General features: G+C 36.7%; 1 protein-coding gene across 1 annotated transcript in view; it reads right to left on the reverse strand.

Annotated features, from left to right (window-relative positions):
- Positions 1-13,022, reverse strand: part of TUT4 (terminal uridylyl transferase 4) — a 145,221-nt gene that overhangs the window by 61,505 nt on the left and 70,694 nt on the right. Inside the window, 2 exon segments of the mRNA XM_032626370.1 lie at positions 507-595; positions 2,383-2,560. Coding sequence (XP_032482261.1) covers positions 507-595; positions 2,383-2,560 — 267 coding nt within the window.

Consider the following 13,022-nt stretch of genomic DNA (forward strand, 5'->3'; position numbering starts at 1 on the left):
CGTAACCCCAAAAAAAAAAAAAAAAAAAAAAAAAGTACCTATAATGTACCAGGCACTATACAAAACATACTTGGTATATATATCACCTTATTTAATATTGAAGTTATTATTCCTATCTTGGAAATTAGAAACTGAGGCTCAAGAAGGTCAAGTAACTTGCTCATTGCAGCCAAGATTTGAACATCTACAGATGTATGATTTCAAAATTCTTTCCTCTTTCTATACTGCTTACCATAAGCAATAACTGTTCAACACGTTCAAATACAAGCATTTTCCTTTTTTTGACCACCTTCCTCTTCTTTTTTTTTTTCTCCCTTATTTTCTTTAATTCCACCTATGTCTGACAGCTAAAAAGTACTTTCCAAAAGCACTGTTAAATCATGATGGTAACATTCTACAAGCCAGAGTTTTATATTCTCCTATATCTTCTCTAAAAAGATAACCAATAAACAATACCAAGTACTAATTAAGAACCATACAGAAAAGGGTCTTGTCTAATTACTTACCTTGGGAGGAAATTTTATATCTATATTAACATCACTACTTTTCAGAGCAAACTTAGTCAGAGACGAGCCATACAACCTAAGTGAACACTCTGGAAATGAAGGAAAAATATCATACCATGAAACAGCATGCAAATATGAGAACTTTAAAAAACAGTGATAGGAAAACTGCATATATTTCAATTCTGTGTCTTCCAATTCTAATACAGCAATTATAGAAGAATAATATCCTTTTCTAACTGATCTACAAAATAATAAAAATGTTTCTCAGTTATAGGGTTCAGGAAGAGAGAAATAACTCATTCAAGTTCAGTGTTTAAACAAAATTTTAGTAGTAATTCATTTAGGAATAACTAGAAGTATGTTTCACATTTAATATGTAACAGTAAAGAATGTACTAACCTAGCTATAGCTACTGTCACAAACTACATATTTTTTTAGATATTTATATTTACTTAAGAAATAGCTCTTTAAATGAGGAAGGGATCACAGACATTCAGCCAATGCTCTTTAAAAACACAAAGTGAAGCCAAGTCAATTGATACTGCAGACCCAAAACCAAAAAAACCTCTGGTTTTCAAGAGCTCACAGAACAAAATAAATAGGAATAATAACATGCTACCTACATCTTTTGCAAACTATCAAATATGTTATTTCAAAAATCATAATACGGGACTTCCCTGGTGGCGCAGTGGTTGGGAGTCCGCCTGCTGATGCAGGGGACGCGGGTTCGTGCCCCGGTCCGGGAAGATCCCACATGCCGCGGAGCGGCTGGGCCCGTGAGCCATGGCTGCTGAGCCTGCACGTCCGGAGCCTGTGCTCCGCAACGGGAGAGGCCACAACAGTGAGAGGCCCGCGTACCGCAAAAAACAAAAACAAAAACAAAAAAAATCATAATACGGTAAATTTTTAAATGATCTCAGCAGAGGGCAAGTTGAAAAATAACATGATTGGGACTGATCATGGGATGTTTAGTATGTTAGGAAGTGTTAAGTTTGTACTCAGTTGAATTTATAAAAGTCTACTTTTCAAGTTCACAAAATGTCTGAAAGTCATCCAAGTCATTAAAATCATAAATATTTCACTTCTATTCTTATAATAATAAGTAAATTATTCCTATGTATAATTTAAATTAGTATCAATGTGTTTTAGATAGAAAACTACATTATAGAAATAATAAAGAAAAATTAAAATTTCAAATTCTTTCTTATAAATCTCACAAAGGCTTGATATAAAATTATAATTTATCAACTGTCTAAAATCCCTTCGGTGGTAAGAAACAAGTCTTACTTAATATCCATTTACTTAAATTCAGTATTAATGCAAAAAGATGATGAGGGCTAAGCAAATAATCTATACATAAATGTCTACAATAAATCTGACCCAACTCCCCCTTGTGCCAAAAACATAAGCTTTCTGTAAAGAAAGATCAAGAGTCAAAAAAAGAAATAAAAGTGTAAATTTTACCTCTAACTTCCTTAAAGTAAATTAATTTTCCCCACCATCAAGCAATAGGAATTTTATTCAGTAACTAGTTCAACTGTATATACTGAAATAAATATGACTAAAATGTCCATTCAGAAGTCAATGATACTGAAAATTTAATATAAAATACAATATTCAAGCACTAAGCAATTAATCTTGTATCTGACATTTTAAAAATCTTTTTTTCTTATTACAAAAATTATGCTGTGCCGTAATTCTCCATTTTCCTTTTCTGAAATATCTTCCCCCCAAAAGTCATTTACAAATAATTAATCTACTGTTAAGATGGAGAAAAAAAGAGAAAGAAAAACATTAAGAATTTACCCTAAGTTCAAGAGGAAGCAAGAGGAAGAGTTATGTCATTTTAAAAATTAAGTATAAAATGAAGCTGTACCTGGTAAAAATGCTGTTATAACCTTTGACATTTCCTCCACAATTTCCTGACGAACTCTGAGGTCATCATCTGTTATTCCTTGTTCTTTTGATAATTCAATAACTGCAACACTTAAAGCAGCCAAGTGGGCAAGGGAAGGAGGTGGCAGAGAACGAAGCTCACTTTCTTCCTGTTTTTCCTATTAGTGTGACGTTTAACAACAACAATATAAAAAAAGATTTCTATTTTAATGTCCTCGTATTTAGGAGAGAAGGACATAATCAACATATATGCACCTTCTATTGCCAGATTTGAGAAACCTAGGATATGGAACTGAACAAAAGAGACAGAGATCCCTGCCTTTGTGAAGCAGGATTGAAAGAATGAGAGGTGCTGTGGGGGAGGTTGCTATTAAACATTTAAAAAATAAAACCTGTTTTACTTTACCGTGTGCATAAATTCTGAAATGCTACATCAAAGCCAAGATTCCATAAGTAACAACATTTAGCTGATCATTTTGTTGCAGCCAAGAGACGCTGTCTTAGGTATAGCAGAAGGTCTTGAATGTCTCTGATTGGCATGTACAGTACCAGATTAAATGTTCACAGGAAAACATCCTAAACAATATGGCCATGTATTTGATACACTGCCTCCCATTTAAAACTGATTTCGCTGTTATTTTATACAAAACTAGGCAAAATGTTAAAAAAAAAAAAAGCCTCTATTCTGCTAAAAGTTTGAAAGCCAATTTAAAGCAAGGAGCTGAAGAGGGACTATATTATATATGCACAATGATTTTTTAGATTAATTGATTACTCTGATTTTAAAAACTACATGCTAACTGCAAAAGCTACATGAATTATAAGAAAAGAAGAAAATCACCCACCAGCTCACATCCTACTATTCCATACATTTTTCAACATAACAGACCATACCATTTCTTTAATATTATAACAAAAACATTTTCTATTATCACATTTCAGTCAAAAAACAATCTCTTATTTTTTTTGAGATATGGAGCTCCCAAAAAAATAATCAAAAGTAGTTTATTTTTCCCCCTCCCCCACTCAATATAGTAAAACAAAGACTTTGGTCTATTCCTAATTCTATTCTTTGTTACCATATTCAGTCTTAATGTAAATCAAGTTTACCTATGGTACAGAATAATCAAACACAAGAAGTAAGACAACCTTGTTTTTATAAGTTTCTGAGATCATTTCTGCAACCTTAACTATAAACTACATCTTAGATGAGCATCTAAGTTTTCAGGACTACTTTCTTTTTAGGATTTGTTCAAGGTATTAAAAGCAATATACTTAATGAAAAAATGATACAAAATTAACATGCAACAAAATTATCTTTATTTCTAGATTGAAAATAAGAGGATAAAAGACAGTGAACACTCTTTTATCTATGCTATCCCGCATGCTGCAATAAGAGCCTGCATGCTGCGACTAAAGATCCCGCATGCTGCAACGATCCTGCTTGCCACAACTAAGACCTGGCGCAGCCAAATAAATAAAAATAAATATTTTTTTTGGAAAAATAAGCCTATTCTACCTCCTTTAGGATACTGTTCCATCAAACATTCTCATTTATATCCTCATATCATTGATCATCCTGTCAACCTGATATCTTCATATATCCTCTGTCATAAATATGATCAATTAAATCCCTACGCTTCTGTAACTTACATTCTAGTTAGAGAAAATAGACAACAGATAAATAAATATATATTATGATGTCAGGTAGTGTTATTAAGAAAAATAAAACAGGGTAAGAGGCTACAGACTGTTGGGAAGACGGTATTATTTTAGAATAGAGTAGACAAAGAAAGCCGCTCTAAACAGGTGAAGAGACCTGAAAGTGAAGAAGAGAGACATTTAAATTTCTGGAGGAAGAGCATTCAAGACACAGAAAACAGTAAATGCGAAAACTCAGAGGCAAAAAAGTACCTAATCTTATTTAAAGAGAGCAATATTTCTGGGGCTAAGTAACGAAGTGGTGACTGTGAAACATGATGAAACTGAAAAGTTAACTAGAAGCCAAATATTGTATAACCTCATGAAACTTGATAAGGGCTTAGAATTTTATTTTAAGTTGCGAAGCTACTGATGGGCTATAAGTAGGAAGGAACATCATATACTTTATTTATTTATTTATTTATTTTTATTTTTGTGGTACGCGGGCCTCTCACTGTTGTGGCCTCTCCTGTTGTGGAGCACAGGCTCCGGACGCGCAGGCTCAGCGGCCACGGCTCACGGGCCCAGTCGCTCTGCGGCATGTGGGATCTTCCCGGACCGGGGCACGAACCCGTGTCCCCTGCATCAGAAGGAGGACTCTCAACCACTGCGCCACCAGGGAAGCCCTATCATATATTTTAAAAGAACAATTCTGGCTACTGAATGAAGAAGACTGGGTGAGGGGGTGGGGCAGGGCAAGAAGTGAGATAAATTGGAAATAGTCCAGGTGAGAGATAGAAAACCCTTAAGCGTCTAAAAACAAATGTTAAAACTAATGAACAAAAAATTAAATACAAAGAAAACATACTAAAAGCAGCAAGGGAAAAACAACAAGTAACACACAGGGAATCCCCATAAGGTTAACAGCTGATTTTTCAGCAGAAACTCTGCAAGCCAGAAGGGACTGGCAGTACATATTTAAAGTGATGAAGGAGAAAAATCTACAACCAAGATTACTCTACCCAGCAAGGATCTCATTCAGATTTCATGGAGAAATTAAAACCTTTACAGACAAGCAAAAGCTGAGAGAGTTCAGCACCACCAAACCAGCTTTACAACAAATGCTAAAGGATCTTCTCTAGGCAAGAAACACAAGAGAAGGAAAAGACCTATAATAACAAACTCAAAACAATTAAGAAAATGGGAATAGGAACATACATATCAATAATTACCTTAAATGTAAATGGATTAAATGCTCCCACCAAAAGACACTGACTGGCTGAATGGATACAAAAACAAGAACCATATATATGCTGTCTACAAGAGACCCACTTCAGACCTAGAGACACATACAGATTGAAAGTGAGGGAATGGAAAAAGATATTCCATGCAAATGGAAACCAAAAGAAAGCTGGAGTAGCAATTCTCATATCAGACAAAATAGACTTCAAAATAAAGACTATTAAAAGAGACAAAGAAGTACACTACATAATGATCAAGGGATCGATTCAAGAAGAAGATATAACAATTGTAAATATTTATGCACCCAACATAGGAGCACCTCAATACATAAGGCAAATGCTAACAGCCACAAAAGGGGAAATTGACAGTAATACATTCATAGTAGGGGACTTTAACACCCCACTTTCACCAATGGACAGATCATCCAAAATGAAAATAAATAAGAAAACACAAGCTTTAAATGATACATTAAATGAGATGAACTTAATTGATATTTATAGGACATTCCATCCAAAAACAACAGAATACACATTTTTCTCAAGTGCTCATGGAACATTCTCCAGGATAGATCATATCTTGGGTCACAAATCAAGCCTTTGTGAAGTTTTAGCCACAACAATCAGAGAAGAAAAGGAAATAAAAGGAATCCAAATCGGAAAAAAAGAAGTAAAGCTGTCACTGTTTGTAGATGACATGATACTATACATAGAGAATCCTAAAGATGCTACCAGAAAACTACTAGAGCTAATCAATGCATCTGGTAAAGTAGCAGGATACAAAAGTAATGCACAGAAATCTCTGGTATTCCTATACACTAACGATGAAAAATCTGAAAGTGAAATCAAGAAAACACTCCCATTTACCACTGCAACAAAAAGAATAAAATATCTAGGAATAAACCTACCTAAGGAGACAAAAGACCTGTATGCAGAAAATTATAAGACACTGATGAAAGAAATTAAAGATGATACAAATAGATGGAGAGATATACCATGTTCTTGGATTGGAGGAATCAACATCATGAAAATGACTCTATTACCCAAAGCAATCTACAGATTCAATGCAATCCCTATCAAACTACCAATGGCATTTTTCACAGAACTAGAACAAAAAATTTCACAATTTGTATGGAAACACAAAAGACCCCGAATAGCCAAAGCAACCTTGAGAACGAAAAACGGAGCTGGAGGAATCAGGCTCCCTGACTTCAGACTATACTACAAAGCTACAGTAATCAAGACAATATGGTACTGGCACAAAAACAGAAATATAGATCAATGGAACAGGATAGAAAGCCCAGAAATAAAGCCACGCACATATGGTCACCTTATCTTTGATAAAGGAGACAGGAATATACGGTGGAGAAAGGACACCTCTTCAATAAGTGGTGCTGGGAAAACTGGACAGGTACATGTAGAAGTATGAGATTAGATCACTCCCTAACACCATACACAAAAATAAGCTCAAAATGGATTAAAGACCTAAATGTAAGGCCAGAAACTATCAAACTCTTAGAGGAAAACATAGGCAGAACACTCTATGACATAAATCACAGCAAGATCCTTTTTGAACCACTTCCTAGAGATATGTAAATAAAAACAAAAATAAACAAATGGGACCTAATGAAATTTCAAAGATTTTGCACAGCAAAGGAAACCATAAACAAGACCAAAAGACAACCCTCAGAATGGGAGAAAATATTTGCAAATGATGCAACTGACAAAGGATTAATCTCCAAAATTTACAAGCAGCTCAATAACAAAAAAACAAACAACCCAATCCAAAAATGGGCAGAAGACCTAAATACACATTTCTCCAAAGAGGATATACAGACTGCCAACAAACACATGAAAGAATGCTCAACATCATTAATCATTAGAGAAATGTAAATCAAAACTACAATGAGATATCATCTCACACCAGTCAGAATGGCCATCATCAAAAAATCTAGAAACAATAAATGCTGGAGAGGGTGTGGAGAAAACAGAACACTCTTGCACTGCTGGTGGGAATGTGAATTGGTACAGCCACTATGGAGAACAGTATGGAGGTTCCTTAGAAAACTACAAATAGAACTACCATATGACCCAGCAATCCCACTACTGGGCATATACCCTGAGAAAACCATAACCCAAAAAGAGTCATGTACCAAAATGTTCATTGCAGCTCTATTTACAATAGCCAGGAGATGGAAACAACCTAAGTGTCCATCATCGGATGAATGGATAAAGAAGATGTGGCACATATATACAATGGAATATTACTCAGCCATAAAAAGAAACAAAATTCAGCTATTTGTAATGAGGTGGATGGACCCAGAGTCTGTCATACAGAGTTAAGTAAGTCAGAAAGAGAAAGACAAATACTGTATGCTAACACATATATATGGAATTTAAGAAAAAAAAATGTCATGAAAAACCTAGGGTTAAGACAGGAATAAAGACACAGACCTACTAGAGAATGGACTTGAGAATATGGGGAGGGGGAAGGGTAAGCTGTGACAAAGTGAGAGAGTGGCATGGACATATATACATTACCAAACATAAAACAGATAGCTTAGTGGGAAGCAGCCGCATAGCACAGGGTGATCAGCTTAGTGTTTTGTGACCACCTAGAGTGGTGGGATAGGAAGGGTGGGAGGGAGGGAGACGCAAGAGGGAAGAGATATGGGAACATATGTATATGTATAACTGATTCACTTTGTTATAAAGCAGAAACTAACACACCACTGTAAAGCAATTATACTCCAATAAAGATGTAAAAAAAAAAACTAATGAACAAATTCAGAAAACTAGCAGGATACAAATCAGCACACAAAAATCATTTGCATTTCAATACACTAACAATGAACAACCTGAAATAAAATAATTCCCCTTAAAATAGCATCAAAAAGAATAAAAGATTTAAGAATTAACCAAGAAGATGAAAGAGGTACAGTGAAAAAGACAAAACATGGCTTAAAGAAATTAAAGACGACATGAATAAAGAGAAAGATATTCCATGTTCATGGATTGGCAGACTTAATATTGTTAAGATGTCAACAGTATCCAAAGCAATCTACATATTCAATGCAATCCCTATCAATACCCTAATGACTTTTTCTTTTGCAGAAATAGGAAAAAAGATCCTAAAATTCACCTGGACTCTCAAGGCACCCCAAATAGCCAAAACAATCTTGAACAAGAGGAACAAAGCTAGGAGACTAACATTTCCTGATTTCAAAACTTACTACAAAGCCACAGTAACCAAAACAGTATGGCAGCGGCATAAATATAGACACAGAGGCCAATAAAATAAAATAAGAGAGCCCAGAAATAGATGTTCATATATAAGGTCAAATGATTTTTAATAAAAATGTCAAGAACATTCAGTGGGAAAGAACTTCCTTTTCAAAACATGGTGCTAGGAAAGCTGGATATCCACATGTAATGTGGATCCTTGTCTTACACCACATACAAAAATTAACTCAAAATGGATCAAAGATCTAAACATAAGAGCAAAATTATAAAAGTCTTAGAAGAAAACAAAAGAGAAAAGCTTCATGACCTTGGATTTGGAAATGATTTTTTGGATATTAAACAAAAACACAGGAAACAAAAGAAAAAACAGACAAATTGGACTTCACGAAAATTAAAACCTTTTGTGTATCAAACAACACTACTAATAGTGTAAAAATTAAAACCTTTTGTGTATCAAACAACACTACTAAAAGTGTAATGGAATAAAAATTTGCAAGTCATGTGTATGATACAGAATTAATATCCAGAACATATGAAGAACTCTTAAACTACAAGAAAATAACCCAATTCAAAAGTGGTCACAGGACTTAAATACACATTTCTCCAAAGAAGATATATGAATGGACAATAAGCACATGAAAAGGTGCTCAACATCACTAATCATTAGGAAAATGCAAATCAAAAGCACAATGATATACGACTAGGATGATTATTATCAAAACAACAACAACAACAGAAAAAACAACAACAAGATTTTGTGGATATGAAGAAATTGAACCCTTGTGTATCACTGGTGGGAACGTAAAATGGTACAGCCTCTGCAGAAAACAGCATGGCAGGTCCTCAGAAAATTAAACATAAATTTACCATTTGACTCAGCAATTCCACTTCTGGGTATATACACAAAAGAAATGAAAGTAAAGATTCAAACAAGTATTTCTACACCAATGTTCACAATAGCAAAAAGTAAAAACAAGCCAGACATCCATCCATGGATGAATGGACACACAAAACATGGTATATACTACATAGAATGGAATATTATTCAACATTAAAAAGGAAAGAAATTCTGACACGTACTGTACTACAATATGGTTGAAGCTTAAAGACGTTACGCTAAGTGAAATAAGCAGAATAGGACAAATATATAATTCCACTTATATGCGGCACCTACAATAGTCAAATACAGAGACAGAAAGTAGAGCGGTGGTTACCAGGAGCAAGGGTGAGAGAGAAATGAGGAGTTATTGTTTAATGGATACAGGGTTTCAATATAAGTTAATGAAAAAGTTCTGGAAATGGATATTGCAGACCATTGTACAACAATGTGAATGTACTTAATGTCACTGAACTGTACACTTAAAGATGGTTAAAATGGTAAATATTATGTCATATATATTTTACCACAATAAAAAAATTGTTTTAAACCTTCAATGGCACCAATAGGATAATGCACCACCTTCTTAACATGGAATATACAGCAATTTAGTTTCAGCATGCCTTTTTAGGCCCTCCTCCAACCATTCCCTCCCCATAACATCTGGGGCAGATATCCATAGTTAAATAGTCAGCAGCTTCCAAAGACTATATGTGATATTGGGTCTCCACATCATTACTCACATCATGACACTCTTTCTTGTATCCATCTGGTGAAACTCTAATCCCTGAAGTTGTAATTTAAAGGTCAAATATTCAGTGAAGGCTTCTTAATGTCTTTCCCTTTCCAACATAATGAAATGCTCCCTTTAATTCATGATTAATAACATGCTATGCATTCCATCACTTTACTTTCTGAGGTAATCACTTATTCTCCTCCTTTTAAACACTGCCTCATCTACTGGCTTGTGTTTTCAACAAGTAAGCACTCGCTACCTCTATAATAACAGCAACAACAACCACCACTTATTGAGTACCCACTATGGGCTTGGCATTGTGCCAGGGGCTTTAGAGCTATTATGTCACTTAAGTCTTAAAATACACCTCCTTAGGGAGCTATCATCAAAATCATTTTATAGGGGGCAGAGTCAAGATGGCATACTAGGAGAGCACGGATTCACATCTCCTCACAACTAGGGCACTTACCAGGCACCAGTGTGGGACCACGGACACCTAAGGGAACAGGGCGAACCCCCAGCGACTAGGTAGGATGTGGGGCATGGGGGGAGTGATGGGGGAGGAGAAGTAGAGGTGGGATGGGACTGGTGCCCCTGAGGGGCAGCTGGGGGAGGGGAAGGGATCCCATGCCAGGAGGAGGATATTGGGGAACCACTGGGAGGGCAGAGGATCAAAAGGGAACGTGGTCAGTCAGGTTTCCCCTGCCCACCTGAGCCCCCAGGAACCTGCTGAGACTCTGGGCCTGATCCTCTGCACACTGAGGCCCCCTCCAGCAGAGCGGGTCCTGAGGGAGTGGGAGAGAGGGAAGGGGGAGCAAAAGTAAAGGCCAGACCTCTGGGACCAGCACCCCTGAGGGGTGGCTGGGGGAGGGGAGGAGCTCCTACACCCAGAGGGAACCACCCATGGTTAGGGGTCCAGCGGCAACAGTGGAGACCCTGGGGAAGATGGTGGGGAGGAGCATGAAGGAACGCAAAAGAACTGGGCCAGCACTTTCCCCGTCCACTTAGGCACCCCAGGCCTAAACCTCTGCCCTGGAAGCCTCCTTCCTGCCGCTCAGAGCCCAAGCCCTGCCCCTACACCCCCATCCAGGTCCCTACCTCTACATTCGGAGACACCCTCCAATGCACTGGGCCTAAACCCCACCCATACACCCTCACTCAGGGCCCTACCTCCAAACTCCAGAACTCCACACTCCAGAGGCCCTCCTTTCCAGGTGCTGCCCCTCCCCTTCAATGCCCAGATCCTAAGCAGAGGTCCTGGGCCACGCTTGCATAAGCCCCGTTCAAGCATCACCCACCCGACCCACCTAGGTCCCTGCCTCAATTCCACCCCCGCCTAAACCCTGCCCCCATAGCCAAGGCTTCTTTTTTTTTTTTCCTCTTTTAGATTGGGGTTCTGTTTTACCTTGTTGATTCATTGTTCTTGATTCTTCTATATTTTTATATTTCCTAATAAATCTTTTATTTTTCAAATTTTATTTTATTCTTTATACTTTGTTATTGTTCTCCCCTTTTGGCTAGTTCCCCTCTCTTTATTTTCTTTTTCTTTTTTCTGCTGTGGTTTTATTTTACCTTGTTGCAGTTGTTTCAATTAGTTTTATTTTTTCCTAATGTATTTTTTATCTTTCTAATTTTATTTTTGTATTCTTTGATATTGTACTGCCTTTTTTTTTTTTTTTTTTTTAACCACACCACGAAGCTTGGAAGATCTTGGTTCCAAGGCCGGAGGTCAGGCTCAAGTTCCGGTGGTGGGAGCTCTGAGACCAAACCACTGGACTAAGAGAGAACCTCAGACCTCAGGGAATATTAATCAGAGTGAGGCCTCCTGTAGGTCCTCATCTCACCACCAAGGTCCAGCTCTACCCAACTGCCTGAAAACTCCAGTGTTGGACGTTTCAGGCCAAACAACCAGGAAGACAGGAATACGGCATCACCCATCAAAAAGAGGAAAAAAAAAATTTAACGACAGAAAAATACGTTACACATGAAGGAGCAAGGTAAAAATCTACAAGACCAAATAAATGAAAATGAAATAGGCAACCTACCTGAAAAAGAATTAAGAGTAATGATAGTAAAGATGATCTAAAATCCCAGAAACAGAATGGAGAAATACAAGAAACATTTAACAAGGATCTAGAAGAAGTAAAGAGGAAACAAACAGTGATGAACAACACAATCACTGAAATTAAAAATACTCTAGAAGGAATCAATAGCAGAATAACTGAGGCAGAAGAACGGATAAGTGACCTGGAAGATAAAATGGTGGAAATAACTGCCAGAGAGCAGAATGAAGAAAAAACAATGAAAAGAATTGAGGCCAATCTCAGAGACCTCTGGTACAACACTGAACACACCAACATTCGAATTATAGGGGTCCCAGAAGAAGAAGAGTAAAAGAAAGGGGCTCAGAAAATATTTGAAGAGATTATAGTCAAAAACTTCCTCAACAAGGGAAAGGAAATAGTCAATCAAGTCCAGGAAACACAGAGAGTACCATACAGGATAAACCCAAAGAGAAACACGCCGAGACACATATTAATGAAACTATCAAAAATTAAATACAAATATTAAAAACATCAAGGGAAAAGCAACAAATAACATACAAGGAAATCCCCATAAGGTTAAGAGCTGATTTTTCAGCAGAAACTCTGCAAGCCAGAAGGGAGTGTCAGAACATATTTAAAGTGATGAAAGGGAAAAACCTACAACCAAGATTACTCTACCCAGCAAGGATCTCATTCAGCTTCGATGGAAAAATTAAAACCTTTACAGATAAACAAAAGTTAAGAGAATTCAACACTACCAAACCAGCTTTACAACAAATGCTAAAGGAACTTCTCTAGGCAGGAAACACAAGAGAAGGAAAAGACTTACAATAACAAACC

Source organism: Phocoena sinus, chromosome 1, assembly GCF_008692025.1.
Source record: "Phocoena sinus isolate mPhoSin1 chromosome 1, mPhoSin1.pri, whole genome shotgun sequence".
NCBI lineage: Eukaryota > Metazoa > Chordata > Mammalia > Artiodactyla > Phocoenidae > Phocoena > Phocoena sinus.